The sequence below is a fragment of the Zootermopsis nevadensis genome, unplaced genomic scaffold, assembly GCF_977971745.1.
Source record: "Zootermopsis nevadensis isolate Lab colony 2312 unplaced genomic scaffold, Znev_1.0 Znev_ptg000003l, whole genome shotgun sequence".
Taxonomy (NCBI): domain Eukaryota; kingdom Metazoa; phylum Arthropoda; class Insecta; order Blattodea; family Termopsidae; genus Zootermopsis; species Zootermopsis nevadensis.
In genome coordinates this window covers 16,008,442-16,025,522 of record NW_028259135.1, presented here as the reverse complement: position 1 = coordinate 16,025,522, position 17,081 = coordinate 16,008,442, and the positions used below count along the sequence as shown (strand labels likewise).

The 17,081-nt window shown below is 37.2% G+C and overlaps 2 protein-coding genes across 18 annotated transcripts in view; both read right to left on the bottom strand.

The window, feature by feature from the left end:
* Oatp30B (Organic anion transporting polypeptide 30B) overlaps positions 1–3,792 on the bottom strand; it is a 48,302-nt gene extending 44,510 nt beyond the window's left edge. For 4 of the 9 annotated variants that reach the window (XM_087342679.1, XM_087342678.1, XM_087342676.1 and 1 more), the window contains exon 1: positions 2,816–3,236. The gene's annotated coding sequence lies outside the window, so the exon portion shown is untranslated. Of the gene's footprint in view, positions 1–2,815; positions 3,237–3,279 lie in introns of those variants that run through there. The other 5 variants (XM_087342684.1, XM_087342681.1, XM_087342685.1 and 2 more) reach the window with 2 other exon arrangements.
* A 686-nt stretch (positions 3,793–4,478) lies between these two features.
* Positions 4,479–17,081, bottom strand: part of LOC110827883 (juvenile hormone esterase) — a 50,889-nt gene continuing 38,286 nt past the window's right edge. For 2 of the 9 annotated variants that reach the window (XM_087342687.1, XM_087342688.1), the window contains exons 2-12: positions 15,045–15,125; positions 14,428–14,583; positions 12,966–13,103; positions 12,264–12,420; positions 10,585–10,770; positions 8,789–8,979; positions 8,022–8,196; positions 7,376–7,560; positions 6,486–6,630; positions 5,466–5,598; positions 4,479–4,903 (exon numbers count right to left, since the gene is read on the bottom strand). In XM_087342687.1, the coding sequence (XP_087198813.1) occupies positions 4,630–4,903; positions 5,466–5,598; positions 6,486–6,630; positions 7,376–7,560; positions 8,022–8,196; positions 8,789–8,979; positions 10,585–10,770; positions 12,264–12,420; positions 12,966–13,103; positions 14,428–14,583; positions 15,045–15,125 (1,821 nt within the window). In that variant the 3' untranslated portion in view covers positions 4,479–4,629. Of the gene's footprint in view, positions 4,904–5,465; positions 5,599–6,485; positions 6,631–7,375; positions 7,561–8,021; positions 8,197–8,788; positions 8,980–10,584; positions 10,771–12,263; positions 12,421–12,965; positions 13,104–14,427; positions 14,584–14,790; positions 14,811–15,044; positions 15,126–15,226; positions 15,513–15,580; positions 15,712–16,207; positions 16,266–16,774; positions 16,867–17,081 lie in introns of those variants that run through there. The other 7 variants (XM_022059997.2, XM_022059998.2, XM_022060000.2 and 4 more) reach the window with 7 other exon arrangements.

The following is a 17,081-nucleotide window of genomic DNA, read 5'->3' as shown; positions in this document are numbered from 1 at the left end:
GTGAAGACACGGCGTACTAGAGACAGTAAATGAGCAGCTGGTGTCTTCCTTCACATTATATATGTACGAAGAACTTCTGGAAAGCTAAATTAATTCGTGTTTGATGTCTGTATCCGATTCGGAACACAAAGGCGGACAGACACGTTAGTGCGCTAACAGCGTTCCGAATACGAAAGAAGCCTATAAAATATGTGGGTTAGTTCGTGATCAAATTGAAAAATCCCAATAATTCTATCACTGTGATAAAAATTACAGTGGCATTTTTCAGCAGATAATATTGGTTCTCCTACTAAAGTTTTACAAGACAATTTCCGAACAGCTCCCCTGATACAGAATGAAGAGCTTTAATTACCACATTAAATATACCTTGAACTTCATTCTCATGTTGAACGAAATAAAACCCCTTATGCTCACTAAAACGTAACTTTACGAGCCCGGAAATAGAAGGCACTGTCAGGCGGCACAAATCATGTACCAACAGAGTTCAAACTAACGCGTTTACAAACGAAAAGATCAATACCTTCATCTGCAAGGCAGAGACTAACTTACTAAAAATACTACGACCACGTCTCTGTATACAGTTGTCACACAAGTTTTACTTAAAGACGCTGCTAGTAGCTCAGACTGTTAGCATAACTATTCATCCAATAATTTAACACCCACAGAATTAATCATTAACTGCCTCAGCGGAAATTACATGTTACAAATTCTTCATTACACGACTTCATGCTTCGTCCTGTTCCTTCTTCCTCTTTTTCACGACGTTTTTTCAACTACCTTGGTTGTACAGCGTCGAACACTAGGATGATTATGAATGATAAATTGTAAGAGCAGTGGAAAATTGATCGTGGCCTGTTTTAAGGCATATTTACTATCCCATCAATATCCTGTGGGCAATAAGAAAACTTTCTGCATACCTCAAAGTCGTAATTCTACTAACACAATCTCCACTGGTCTCCTAGCTTGCGTATGGAACATAAGTCTTCTCCCTTGTGAATGAATTAACAAAAAAAAAGTTGACAGTGGAACCACGGTTCCGGAGAATTTGACGTAAATACGTCTATACGGAAAGGAAGTTTATATATCAGCTTTATTCTAAATATTCCCTTTATACATGCTTTACAATTGAGTAAATTTTGAATAAGACATTGCTTATTTAACTTGAATTAGTTACGCTTAAGATGGGTCTGTGGTAGCTGAAATATGTTATAAAATTTGTGCACTTTAGAGTATCAACATTTCGTTAAAACACCATATCTATACAAGATTTTGATCTAGGATTTGACATCAACATTAAGCCAAACGTTTCTTCCATAAATTTATGCTAAATTAATTAATCTGTTTCTATCAATGGCACGCTAAGCTCTTGCGGCACCTATAACACTACGATGCATGTACGTGACTATACGTAAACAAAGCCAATTCGTTATGAATCTTGAGTTCTGATATTTTCTAATAAAACAATATATCCTAGAGTTAATTTTCCTTAAACAATCGATTATCGTCCCGAAGTTACGGGGAAGATTACTAAAACACGTGCCTCTACATATACAACGACCGCTTCCTTCAAGATCCTTTCCTACTCACCAATTACAAACATTTCTCCGGCTCTCAAACCGCAAAGGACGCCTACTACGCACAGAAAATTGTCTAAAAAATTATTCCCAAATCTACATCCGAAAGTCACAGACAAGAAAATTCCAAAAAAAGATATAATGGCATCATGGATAAAAAAGATGATCAAACTAAATTAACAAGGTCAAACTGAAATCAACAAATCCGATTGCAACTGAACTGATGAACCAGCTACATGGGGCAGAGTCCTTCATGAGAAGCTAATGGTCGCTCAGCTTGTCAAGGAATTCCCGACTTTTAATGAAACCCGAAGGTTCATTGCCGTTTTCACAGGACAGGGCAACCGGTCTGAAGCAGTTTTATCCAGTCCATGTCCTCACACCATATTTCTTCAAGACTAATTTTAATATTACCATTCTCACAACAAATAAGTGTTCCAAGTGGTCTCTTCCCAAGCAGCATTTTGTATGCATGTCACTTGTCTCCCACGCGTACTACAAGCCCCACCCAACTCACCCTCCTAATTTTATCACTGTAACAATTCTTGCTGAAAGGCACAAACTAAACTGCTTACTTCAAAAATACAAAAATATATACAATCAAACAAATCAGTCATTTTCCGAATTTTATATCACAACACTGTCACTGTCATTCAATAAGTTTGCCAATTCACCAGTATTCATTCATAATTTGGAAAGCATTTACCGACAAAAGAATTTGATCCCTAACTGTCGACGTCACAGTTGCGGTTTCTCTAGCCTTGGATCCTAGTGGTTAAGAAATTACAGGCAAGACATAACAACAAAAGAAAATCTTTCCAATAATCAGGGAACATCACAAAGTGATTTCCTTGTGATCGTTTTGTGAAATACTGGATATGCTCGAAAAATGCCATATTCTGATATTTACACGTGAATTTAACAATAATTTAGCAATATGGAGCATAAAAGGATGTCGTGATGGTTATCATGAACTCTATATTATTTTAAACGAACTTCAAAGATCTTGCATCAATTAACCTGCGATGCCGTTTAGTCAACGTTAACTTCAGTGTCTACGTAAAAGAACACAAAAAATGTTCATCAACCACACCGTAACTAAAAAAATTACACGAGGAAAAACAAATGTCAAAACAAGAAACTATGTTGGGATTTCAAAAAATCTCTTTTTTTATCAAAAGTTAATATTACGTGCAACAGTAGTGTAAATACAGAAAAATGTGTATGAGAAAAGAACTTACACAATGATTTATTATGAGGTCAATGCCTTGGCGTGTTCTTCACTGACCAGATGTAGAAGTATCAGCAATGAAGGAATCCACAAAACTAGAAAATCTCCTTCTGTTTTGTAAAACATTCAAACAATCACAAAAACCACCACAAACCCAGCATCAAATATATGAAACATATTTATCTACTCTTTAAAAATACAACATGCCCAACACAATTCAACTGAAATTAGCGTAAATTAGAAACAGTTTTAACAAAACACTCTTTGTCACCTATATAACATTAGAACACCCGATCGGTAACTCTGAAAGTTGGCAACGTACACAGCGTATGACGTCACGCACTTATTTTGCTGTCATCTATCCGCAGCAATTGTAAAACTACTACAAATGGACCTGGCGGTAATAGTACGTATTAATCCATGGTAGCAACCAATATCAAATGCTCAGTCGGTAAGAACGTTATTTTTACGAACCTGAGTATGGATGTTTTCTGGGGTATAGCGCCGTGTAGTCTCGTACAAACTAAGCCCGTCAGGGTGATGCCCTAATGATGAGGTCAGTAAGCACCTCTGAAACCTTTGTCAACTGCACAATGCAACATCCCTAAAAAACCTGCTCTGCTTAGCAATGGAGCCGGGCCAGCTGTTTTGATCGTCACACTGCGCATGCTTGTCATACTAATCCGTGATAGGAGGAAAGTGGTCGATTTTATAACCTCGAATTAGATACAGATACAGCAGGATTTGTTTGAAATGAACAGCTGTTCTAACCGGGAAATTTGACTTCCAATCAACATCTAACGTCATTAACGCAGTTCTCAGTCACTTATTCTGATATCTGTACCAACTCTTTCAGACTATGAACGCATAATTGGGCGGATCAAGACACTGCAGAACAGGGGTCGGCAACCTGCGGCCCGCATGTGACCCTCGCTACCGGTTTAAGCAGCCCATCACAGGATTTGGAAATTAGCCAATGATAGAACTTTCTCTTATGAAGTCAAATATGTTATTGAGAGATTGTGAGGAAAAATACAGCTATTGTTTTCAAGCAAAAAACAGCTTTGCTGACTGTCAATAACTAACTAACTAGATGGCTTACCGAACCCGAAGGTTCATCACCGAATTAACCAAAGCCCTCCACCGGACCCTGTCCTGGGCCAACAAAATCCAGTTTCCTTCAACTCCTATCTCCCATAGATCCCGCCTGAGATTATCCTCCCATCTACGTCTAGGTCTCCCCAGCGGTCTCTTCCCTTCAGGTTTCCCAACCAGTACCCGGTGCACACCTCTTGTCCCATCCATGCGCGCTACATGTCCCGCCCATCTCACTCTTCTCGACTTAATCACCCTCACAATACTGGGGGAGCAGTACAGATTTTTAAGCTCGTCATTGTGCAGTTTTCTCCACGCCCCATCGTCTTCCCTCTTAGGCCCAAATATCCTCCTCAACACCCGATTCTCAAACACCTGCAATCTGTGTTCCTCCCTCTGAGTGAGAGACCATGTTTCGCACCCATACAAAACAACAGGCAATTATTAAATTTTTCTGTGGCTTCCAACAATGATATGAATACCCTATAAAGTCTGCGGTAATGATAGGGTTCCTGAACCCTGCTGTAGAAAAAGAAGCAGCAGGAAAATATCAGGGAGACAATTAAATTGATATAAGAATTATTTTATACCTATAATTTTCCTATTCTCTACAAAGATTGGGTCAAATATTGTAAGCAATTACAAATGACACTCCTTACTTCACAACCAGTTCCATATAATTACACATGCAAGTAAGTTGCAGCATGAACTGCTTCAACTTTGTGTTTTCTAACAAATAGAACATGGAACATTTTCACTTAAGGGTAAGGAGTCCCAAAATTCAGTGCGATTCTTGAGCAAGTCCTCAGCCATGTTCAGTTTGACAGGTCCCAGATTTTCGTTCAGGAAGAGAGAATCAATAGGGAATGCATCTACTTGTCCAATGTTGAGGTAGCGCACATGATGGTTATCTGCACTGATATCTCCTATTGGATGCCATACTAGGTTCTCCAATAGACTGCTGCTGTCACTGGCATTCACTGATTTGGAAGGAGTGGGGTTTCTGTAGCATGCGATACAGAATGCATTCAATCAGTGGACTAGTATATTAATTGACAGACTAACTTATCATCTGACTGTATGATAAGAGAACCCAAAACATTAACAACATTGATACCAAAATCCATCACTGATCCAGTTACATCCCATTCTCATAACCCATTTCCGTAATATCAAGTTATTATCCTCGCAGTATCCTTCTCTGTATTTAAAATAACAATTTTACAAGGGATCTCCTCACAAAAACTTTGTATGCATTTTCTTTTCTCCCAACCAACTGTTAAGCTCAATGAGTAAAGACTAGGCTGTAGACTGGAAGACAAGGGATCAATTCCTGGTGGGGGCAGAGATTTACCAGTTTGCCACTCTCGTCAAAATGCTTGTTAGGCTTACTCAGCCTCCTATCAAATGGGTATTGCTCAGTCCATCTACTGCTAAGATTAAAAATTTGTGGAGCCTCCACTGTCCCATATGTATAAGTACCAGAACAATTTTGCTTTGACAATACCAGTTGAACAATATAAATCATGAAGTGATTTATGTACAGTGCAACGTAATGTGCTTACCCAAATTTTGCAAAATTTGTCCATAGTGTTAGGAGGAGGTCTCTGACCTCCAGATCTTCAGAACTGTAAGGCAGTTTGATGTTGAAAGGCCACCACTGGAACAGGTATCTCAATTCATCCGAATGACTTACTCCTATTGACACAAAAATAGAGAGGCGTTATACATTTCAGAGAACGTAGCGTGACAGGGACAAGTTATCTTTATACAGTTATAGCTCAAGATAAATTATTTTGATTCTATATTGTAGTAATGATGCTGAATAAAACAGAATATCTGTAAAGTAAATATGCTTCTCTGTAACTTGGATATTCCTCCTGGGTTCTGGCATAATGTTGATGTAAGCTGTATTGCCATAATTCTGGAGATTTCTACTGTCTCCACCTTCAAGGTAAAAATACTACCCAGTGTGTTGTGCAAGTGTATATGAATTGAAAGGCCGGTGGAAACTACTCCAAATTAAACAGACACCAGAATACACTAAAAACAGTAATGTAATTATTACTAACGAAAAGTATGAAAATATGGCCAAGTTCTAGAACGTCATGGGCACATAGAAAACAGTAATTTGAGAACTGTATATTACCTTTGATTTCAAAATGATGCACAGTGTTTGAGAAGCTGACAGTCATTCAGCTTGTTAAGAAATTCTCTGCCATTTATAGAATTCAACAGGTTCATTAGTATGCTAGCAGGAGCCAACCACTGGAACCTGTCCTTAGCTGCTTGAACCCAGTTCACTTGCAACAAATTTATTTTAAGAATCATCGTAATATTATCCTTACATCTATTGTTAGGTCTCCGAAATTATCTCTTCTCAGGGACAGAAACTCAGTACAACTGGACAGATGGCTGGATAGATACCAAACCTGATCTCTATACAGTGCTGAATAAAGAAATCCTCTCCCTACCAGGAATGGGAAAACACTGCACACATAGACCGTCATTTTACTGACTTAAGTGTCTTGGTTTTTCTTTCAGAATGAAGCTGTAAGATTATACTTTTCGATATAAAAACTCACCATAATTTTTCAGTGATGCACACAGTGATGTTGAAAACAGGCCCCTGTATGCAAAATTGTATTTATAAATGGACCTGTGACCTGCCAGGCCATGAAGTAGGGCTGCTTTGTTCGTTCCATGCATGAAGAAGCGATCTGTGGTCATCTAAACATAAAATTCAACATTTAAGACCAGACACCACTTCACTCCATTTTATAAATGAAAATACACTCTTTATGAGCGTTTGGGTCACATGATCTGATGTTTGAAGTCTCACAGCACTAAAGATGTTAACTGTGGCCTTCTGGAGTAGATGCCATGTGGACTTTAGTTAAGTACCAATGTTTCAGAGGAAAGTATTTCTTCTGTCTTCAGGGTGAAGTGTCACCATTGTTTTGACAGAAAATATCACCTTCATCTTTACCACTTTTGAACGAAGATGAAGAAAATATGTTACTCCAAAATGTTAGTAACCATCCACAAGACCACATGGTATCACAATACAGAAGACTGCAATGGGTCATATGAACATTATGTCAGGAATTTACAAATATTCAAATATACGAATTACTTTATTTTATATGAATATGAGACTTGGCCTTGCTCTTACATTGAAGGAAGAGCATAACTTGTGAAAACACTTTACTGAAAGATTTAAGAACGATGTGACATAAAATGGAAACAGAAAGTAATCAGAATGTTACTTGGGAAAGCCAAAGAGAAGATACATGTGAGGACATTAATATATATCTTAAGACAAAGGATGTGAAGACGTAACCTGGATTCAAATGGCTTAGAATGCACTGAACACAGTGACAACAATCAGGTATAATGAGAACAAGGACTTTCTTTTTGTACTGAGTATGTTCAAGGAAGTCCCTTTACTGTGGAGTTAGATTAAGATACTCACATCTATAAACTGCATCTCTTGCTCTACACGTAACTTGTGGTGATCAAGCCCATAGAAATCAAAAATCCCTTGCAACGAAAGCTGTTTCTGTTCGGGTTCCATACTCTCAGGCAGCATCATGTTTGGCAATATGAATTCAAAGTTCTCATTTAGTTGGTTGAGCAGCATAGGGTTGTTTAAAATCGCTGGAAAAAATAATTTTATACACTGTTAAGAGTTTTGCAGTGCCTGTAATGCTGTGGTTCTTGAACAATTTTGGAGTCTTCGAATATTTCAGTTGGTTCACTGGATGAAATGTACATTGTCACATATTTGGGTGAACAAATTATTTTATGATAAACTGGCAGGAAGAACAGTAGCATGGGTGATGCTGACCTAATTACTTGTTTAAAAAATGTTAATCTGCTCCACTTGCATAGTTAACACAAACTGTTTCCTTTTGTTTCAGAACTGAAAGAGTTTGTGAATATTTATTAATGTGTTTAGCAGCATGGAAATGGGCCAGATAAAGCAAATATTTCAGACACATTAGAAGGAAATTACAGATATATATGACTAAATGTAGTGTATTTTAATTTTTCAAGGGAGATTGCTGGAATGTCACAGTTTATGAAGAAAATATAATACAATAAAGTACAGCACTTACTTACAAAGAAGAACACACTGGACTGAGAATTGCTACCCATTAGCCAAGGCACCTGCTGGAAACTGCCATTTAGAATCAACTGAAGTGGATCCTGTGTGAGATAAGGCTCTAAGTTCCGTTCTGAATGTTTCTCCACCACTGGCGCATATCCAGGAGTTACCAAGATAAAGAATAGCTAGAAGTAGCATTCAGATAGCAAGAAAGTATGGTTGTAATAGTGTTAGTTACAAAAATAGAGCTTCGTAATATTCTTTCAGTGCCACAAATGAGATAAATTGTCATGAAATCAACTCTTCTGCCCTAACTAGTTTTCATATGTGACATTATTTGTCAAAACAATCTTGTCTACCATTTCTTTATGCTTGAGGAAATCTATATGCAGTTTTTTGAATATTATAATGTGCCACAAAATTTTTAACTACACTGAATCCATGGCAAAATATATAACAAAACTAGCTACATGAAATAAGAATATTAATATCGCTGCATCATACTTTGTAAGCTCATTAAAAAGTTCTATTGATGGATGGTGGAGAATGATTGTGTGATAGGTCCTAGGTGTCTTCCTCATAGTAGAAAAGGTTCCATATAATAGAGACAAATGGCTAAAGATTGCATGGAGAATGAATCACACAGAATTCCTAAAAGGAGAACCTGATATAAATTTAAAGGAGAATGAAACATTTGAAAGCTAAGGAAGAGATGGGAAACAAGAATATGCTGTAGATCTCCCCCATGGAATAAAAGACTGACAATACTATACTTACACATAGTTTATAGATCGTATCAGTAAGATCTGTAGCTGGACGTTGCCGTAAGCACTCTACCAGATCAGCTGATGGTTCTGTAGGACAATTCACAAGTCTAGCCAACTTCTTTGCAATTTTCTCTGGATTATCACTTCTAGCCCATGGTGAAATAAGTGTCCCATCCATTGAAATAGCATTATGAAACAGTCCTAAGGAGAAAAATAGAGATTAAGTGTAAGAAAATCTGAGTTTCTATCTGAATGGGCTAGTAGCAGTCACTTGGAAGAAGAATAAGAAAAAAAGATTGTAAGATAATATTCAAACAGAAGTTAAGTTACAGATTATGAAAACGGAAGTGGCTCAGATCATGTCTGTTGATGAGGGGTTACTGATGATAAACCTTTAGATTCTGATTTTATAGTAAGTGGGTTAGGAAGTTCCAGTTACATTACTTACTTCTCAAACTCTGAAACATCGGTTAACATTATGACAAGGACACATTCTGCCCCAGAACCAGATAACGTAAGAGCAAAGAGAACAGAGATGTGTTCTTTATAAAGCATATATACCTTCTGAAGGTTTTTTGTAGTATAAATGCTGATTCATTTCTTCTCCTTGGTCTCACAGTAACCTAACCTAACTTCTATCTGAAAGGTGTAGGTCTTGAATCTCAGTCTGTGAATGACCTACTCTAAGGCTTAATATGGTTATATTCAGTCAAAATAAATTATAACTTTCTAAAATTCCAAAGTACAAACACAGATGGATGTCTTGGAAATTTCTGAAATGAAAACTCTTTGACTTTTAAAGTTTGTGATTCCATGTAATAGTCACCAAGTCATTAAAACTCTTCTTACTTAAGTACAGGAAGATTAAATGGTAGCTGTGACAATGCATGATCTTTCTGTCATGCAAAAACACTAAGTTAGTTGACACCTTATATACTCAGATGTAGACAGATAGCCTAAAGCATCACATAGTGATGTTTACTCACCTAAAAGCCACCCTGTTACATGCTAATGTTCACACTTAGGGGAGAGAAGGTATAGGTCCTACTCATTCTCAACCATGGCAATAAAAGGGGGTGAGTGGTCAGCAGCACGCCCCAGTTGTGCTTTATCCCCGGGTAAGGACCCTGGTACCCATTGAACAGAAAGCTGGGTGGGCCCCAGAGCCAGTCTGGATGCAGAGGCTAGAACAAAATTCTCTGCCTCTGTAAGGAATCGAACCCCAATCACCCAGCTCATAGCCAGTCACTGCACTGACTTACTGACTTACGATGTTAACTTATCTAAATTAGAGGAAATGTTGAAAATTTCCCATTTTTCAAAATATATTCTCCACACCTTTTAAACACAATCTAATTCACACCCAGTGTAGGTGTTCTTCAGCTATACTGTACATTGTTTCTGAAGAGTGTGTCTGTTGGAAACTTAAATTCTGGGGAAACTTTCTCTAAAATTTCTTCTTGATCTTTCTAGCAGAATTTAATAATCTAGTTAAACATATCCTTGTCCTGCACAAATGGATTCTTGCACAGCACTGAATGTCATAAGTGAGATCACTTCCTCTTTTCAGCACTGCTGACTGATTAGGATATACTTCATTCATTCTCATGGCTGACCCAGTAAAAATGGCAGCAGCTGAAGAAATGATCACTCATAGTACAAAGGCCATGCATTGGTGCAGCCACCAAATAATCTCTCTGCATAAAATATGTAAACATTCCATTAGTTTATTTGTTCTGAAAATTAACTACTAAATGATATAATGACACAGTCCACATATTTTCAAGAGTCTTCAAATATCCTTACCCCTCGTCGTAGGAGACAGCATATGGTAATGAACTGAAGCACTACCAGCACTTTGACCCATGATTGTGACACTGTTTGGATCTCCACCAAACTCTTTTATGTTGTCATGGACCCACCGCAATACTGCCACCTGATCCTTCATTCCATAGTTACCAGGAGATTCATCATCACCAGTGCTCAGAAAACCTGGAACATGAGAGAAAAATGCTGCATCAAGAATGACATTACAGGAACTAATCAACCCAAGCAACTGCAAACAATGCAAATCCAGCAAAGCATCCAGATAAATCAAAATGAAACCAAAACCCATATAAACCAGTAAAATTAATAAAACCTTATTAATCAAAAATTAACTAATCAAACAAACTAAACTAATACACCAGCATTTGAATTAGGTGGCCAGACAGATTACTGGAGAATGATACAAACAAACAAACAAAGAATGTTACTACAAAGGAGGCATAAAAGAGTGAAATAAAAGAGTACAAGGTAAACAAAATAAGTTTCTTAACAGATTTTCAAAGAATTTATTGGAAAAAATGAAGAGGGAAAGTATTAGTACTGAAAAAAAAACAAAAAAAACAAGCAGATTGTGATTTATGTAGCTGAAGGTCAGGTAGAGATGCACTGGAATATACTATTATGAGATTTATCAATGAATAACACAGGATTTTTACTGTTGTGAAATTATATTTTTGACTGGCCACTTCATCACTTACTGAGCTGTGCCATGTACTTTGCCATGAATAGATGACACACTGAAAACAAATGTGTTTTATGCTTTTTAGTAGTAGTAGAGTTTAAGATTAGAGTACTGAAAAGAATATTTGGATTCAAGAGAAATGAAGTAAGAGGAACTTGGAAACATTTTCATTATAAAGAGATTTATAGTATTTTATTAGGGACATAATATCAAGGAAAAAATGGGATGGTAGAGTTAAGAAATTCATACAGAATTTTAGTAAGAAAATCTCAAATGAGGACACCATGAAGATGACCTGGACACAGATGGGAGGATAATACTAAAATGAATGTTAAGTAAATAGGATGTGAGTGTGTGAAGTGGATTCATCTGGTTCAGAATGGGTTCCAGTGCCAGAGTGTTGTAAGGAGAGCAATAAATCTCCAGATTACATAAAGGTGGAATATTTCTTGAGTAGATGTGTAACTGTTAGCTTATAAAGAAGGAATCTATGTCACAGAATTAGTATAAGCATATTAAATTCTACAAACTGAACCTCTATCTAGTGCAGCCATCAAAAAACTCATCCACACACTCTCTGATGTGCAATTTTGTGGGTATAGACTGGACAGAGTTTTGGTGCACTAAGAATGTAAAAGCCTAAATAAATAAAAGAAGAAAATACATGGTATATCAATACAAAGATGTACTTTCCTGAAGGAGCTGGGATAACTTAGTCAGTTTGGTGACTAAGGCACAGGTTGCATGAAAAGGATTTGATACCTGGCAGAGCAGGAATTTTATCTTTGCTTTATAGTCCAGACTGACTCTGGGGCATACACAGTGGGTACTGAGTTACTTCATTGGAGGTGAAGTGGCTGGAGTGTTACGATAACCAAACACATCCACCTAGAGACAAAATGATCCACTGGAACCAATTTACTTTTTACTTTACATTATATTGATAATATTTAATGATATGTAAATCTGAACATACCAAAAGCTGACACTCTGTAGTTAAATGTCACTAGCAAGACGTCTTTATCCATGAAGAGTTGAGGTTTGTAAGTATTGATACTGCCTGAAGACATATAGAAAGCACCTCCACTAATGAATACTATCACAGGCAGCAAAGTTCCATTCAAAGTCTTCAGCTGAAATGTAAAGTGAACAGAAGGATGCCTTCAATTAAGATTGACTAATAATGTTACTACGGTTTATACAAACTATAACTAAATAATAATGTGCTAGAATATAATTTTGGACTGAAGATTTGACTGCCTAACAAGAAACTGGCTACATAAAAAGCATTATATATTTTCTTACGATTAAAATTCTTAATCAATTTAAACAAGGAGGACAAAATGGCAGTACACATAGTGTGCATGGTGGAGATGAGTAATGTGTACAAAAATGTATTGGAATGAGAGAGGGAAATGGACCACTTGGAAAACCTGGGCATAGATGGGAGAATCATATTAAAATGGATCTTATGGAAACAGATATCAAAGATGTGGATTAGATTCATCTGGCTCTGGACAGAAACTAGTTCCAGGACCCTGTAAACAAGGTTTAAGTTCCATAAAAGGCAGGGAATTTTTTGACTTGCCGAGTGTAATATTACAATCTCAAGGTGGACTCTGCTCCATGGAGTTAGTTAATTAATCACATTACGTAACAGAGACAAAGAAGATGGTACCTTAGGGGTGTAAACGTTGAGGTACAAACAATCCTCAGATACATTAATCTGTGTAAAAGGAGGTGGTGGTTGCATACAGTCAGCTGCATCCTTTGTAGAACTGAGGACACCTTGCCATGGTATAACTGGCTGAGGAGGCTGCAATATTTAGAGCTGTAAGTTCATTAACAGTGCTAAATCATTCTTATCATTACCATCATTCCAAATGTCACAATCTAATGCTTAATATTCAAGCTTCAAGTATCAAATCTAGTTGCAGGAACCAAATATATGCAAGTCTTTTCTATTTTTGTCAGTTCCTCTTTGTGCATGCCATAACGGTGCCATGAAATAATCCAAAGTAGTCCAGTACCCCTTCTTTCTCAATTCTTTCAGTTTCACTTACACACGATCCGCAGTACAAACTTTAAAACGCTTGCAAGGAAATCAGTGAGATGGGACAGCACAGAAAATAAAGTGAATTCCCGTGGGCTGTATCAGTGGGTTTCAAAGGATTTGCAATGAATGTGGTGGATATGAACAAGAAGAATTAGTCAAAATTTTGGGTGCTTTGATATAACCTGAAAGAGCTGCAAGTCACATGGATGAAGTCACTTTAAAATGCAGTGGAAATTTTACTAACAAAATCTGCATTACAAATCAGCTCATGTCTCACTGGTAGTGACTGTGAGATAAATATGAATCTATAATTAACTTGGAGAGTGGAAATTTTGTTATAAATTATCATCATCATCTTTATAATATTTGTAGGCATGTAAACCTCTTTACACCAGTTTTCTTTGTGCTATAGGCTGGGATACTGGATACTGGGAACGACCCGTTCTTCAAGTGCCTGAGCACTGCGGGTCCCAACTTCTTCGTTGGTTTGATCTATAGACATTTTGGTAGGGCTCCTTGGACGAGGGACCAGCCCGTCGCAAGGCCTCTACCTGTACACAGGACAACGCGGACAAACATCCATGGCTTGAGTGGGATTCGATCCCATGGTCCCAGTGACCAAGCTAGAGCAGTGGTATTCAACCTAGGGTACGCGTACCCTCGGGGGTAAGTGAAATTTAAAAAGAAATATATTATTTTATGATAAACACTGAATAATCAGTAATGTAATTTATTTAATTTATTTTAGATGTAGATTATATACTATGTATAACTTGAATTATACACCAACAACTTTGGGGGTACAAAGTTGAAGAGAAATTATATCTGGGGGTACGCGAACAAAAAAGGTTGAATACCACTGTGCTAGAGGCTAGATGAAAAAATTCCTCTGTCCCAGGTGGGGACCCTGAATATCCAGTCTGTAGTCTGACACTACACCAGCTCCGCAGACCAGTGAAATACCAGCATGTAAAGTATGTAAAGCTGCATAGAACCGATTTGGAAAATAAGTGTACTGTTTGTTCTCAATTGGAGAGCACATTTGCTCTAACATTTACAGTTACAGCTTTGCATTCAGGCTTACCTTAAAGCGTAGGTTTCCGACTGGGGGTTGGGCATAAGGAATACCCAGAAAGACACAGAATGGTCTCCCTTTCTCAGAGGTCAAGCTTGTACCCCTTAAAGTACCATCCTTCACAGTGACCTCAATTGTTTTCAAGTGGTCACATTCACCCTCAGCCTAAAAACAGAATCAGCCTGCCTATGTGTTTGGTGCAGTATGCATATTATTTTGTAGTATTGTAACATTTCGTATAATACAAATGACATTGCCTAAATTAAATTCTTGATTTTAAGCAAATATTGAAAATAAATCAACAAGATTTACTAAGAAAATTAATAAGTATGTGAACCTGTTTGTAATTAGTAGCATTTTATAATAAATTACCATAATGTTTCAGTGGATAGTTTTAATATATATACTGGTGGCCTACATTTAGGTCTTCTCCACATGTGAATCGCTGTGATCTTAGGTCATTAATTGGCTGTACAAACAGCGTCGTTGAATAACCAATGATAATATGAACGTCACCAACATGAACAAGGATGGAAGCGGCCTAGAGTTAATGCGTAACTTTGAGCATTTCGAGCAAGGAATGTATAAATTATAAAGAATTGTCACATCAAAAGAAAGATTTTTACCTTGATCTCCGGAAACAATACAACTAAGATCATTATTCTTGCAAACAACGAGGAAACTGTGGACGTCATTTCGATCTGGAACTAAGAAATCAATCACCAAATAAAACACCTCTTTTGGATGTTGGAAAAAAATTCACGATTAATTACTTTCACGCCTCCTAATTTAAAATTCACATCCTCACTTTGCGCTCGTTATCACAGCAGTTGTTATGAAGTCGCGGAATACGTTAATACAATATATAAAAAATATAATATTCCTCTCTACACAGACGGCGTTTCCTTTACTTAAATGCAAACTAAACGTGAAACAGCTTGCGTATAACATATTTCTACAGAAAATAGACAAACAATAGTCTTCTTTAAAAATACTGTAACCTAAATTTTCTTGTTTGTTTGGCCCTGAAACCACTGATAACGCGAGAGTGACGAGTACGGAGTCGAAGGCCGACCACTTGTCTACACTTCGGCATAATCGTGCCAAAGATAATGTACTACACGCGTACTCAGTTCTGAAAAGTTTGGAACCAATTAACAACCTCTGCGTCGTGGTTTAGTGCGTTTCGTTTACGATGAATGATTTATGCTGTCTGGTTTTACTTGTTGCGTTGTAAATCGAAAGGGCGTTATTTTCAGGGGACGGAATAGACCTGGAAGTATGTTAAACCAGTGGTATTCAACCTGGGGTACTCGTACCCCCGGGGGTACGCGAAGACATTTTAGGGATACGTGAAATTTATATTATTTTATGATAAACACTGAATAATCAGTAATGTAATTTATTTAATTTATTTTAGATGTAGATTATATACTACGTATAACTTGAATTATACACCAGCAACTTTGGGGGCACAAAGTTGAAGAGAAATTATATCGGGGGGTACGCGAACAAAAAAGGTTGAATATCACTGATATAGATGACACTCTTTTTAATGTCGACTATGGTTTGTCTTTCAAAAGTTGTTAATTGATATGTTTACCTTACATCTATGTGCTGACTTCCTACACCAGTATTTCACTAGATACACAGACTGAATGTCCTTTAATGATCATACACGTGGAAATGGTTGAGAAACACTGCGTTAGTTACGTTGATGGTTGGTTAGTGAGCAAACATATAGGTAAAATAATCTCGACTGAATAATTACATTAGGAACAACGCTTACCTCTCTCGCAACGGCAAACGTCTATTGTTTTCTTTCAGTTCTGCTGAGGGCACCCGAACTGTAGGAGTGACAAAACTGAATTGAAGAACTTTCAGTTGTCAATACAAACTGATATATTTAAGGCCTTGTATGGTTTGTTATGCGCGCTTTGTAAAATTTTGCATATCCTTCTGATAACTGAAAATTGCTTCTTACAAGGAAATCCACTTTTTCAGGGTTTTACCTTGCGGTAACGCCTTCTGTTACAAGTGGTGGAACAGTCGAATTGTAGAGGGTGGGTAACAGTAAATAGTTCATGTAATTAGGATTTTCATTTTCTATTTTTATAAAATGTCCGGGTTTCAGTTTTTCAGACAGAAAAGATTTGAGTCTCCACATTGTAATGGATTTTGAAACGAAGTGCAGTGCATTTTAAATTTTTCACGTAAACTTTTTACCTTTACAATGGAACATCAGCTAGTAAAGAAGTGACTGCACATTTTAGTATCAAATACTTATAATAAAAGTATCACGTAACTTCTGTACACGAAATAACTGTTCAAAAATACTTTATTAAAAAAAATATACCTTCAAAAATATTTACTTTGAGTATTCCTGATAGACGCCTATCGTCCCAACGCCAACACAAACAGCCGAATCAGGCCTCAGTTCACACGGCTCTGGCAAGCCTACCAACACAAAATGACTAATTAACCCAGACTAAGCTAACTTTCCCTAACCAAACCGAAAAATGAACATAATCTAACATAACATAACCTCCCGAAACCTTGATAAATGTCAGCACGACCTCCCGACTGAGACAAGAGACTAACAAACAGAGATTCCAAGAGGACGACAGCGTAAAGTATGGCCAAATTGTCTCTCACACAAATAT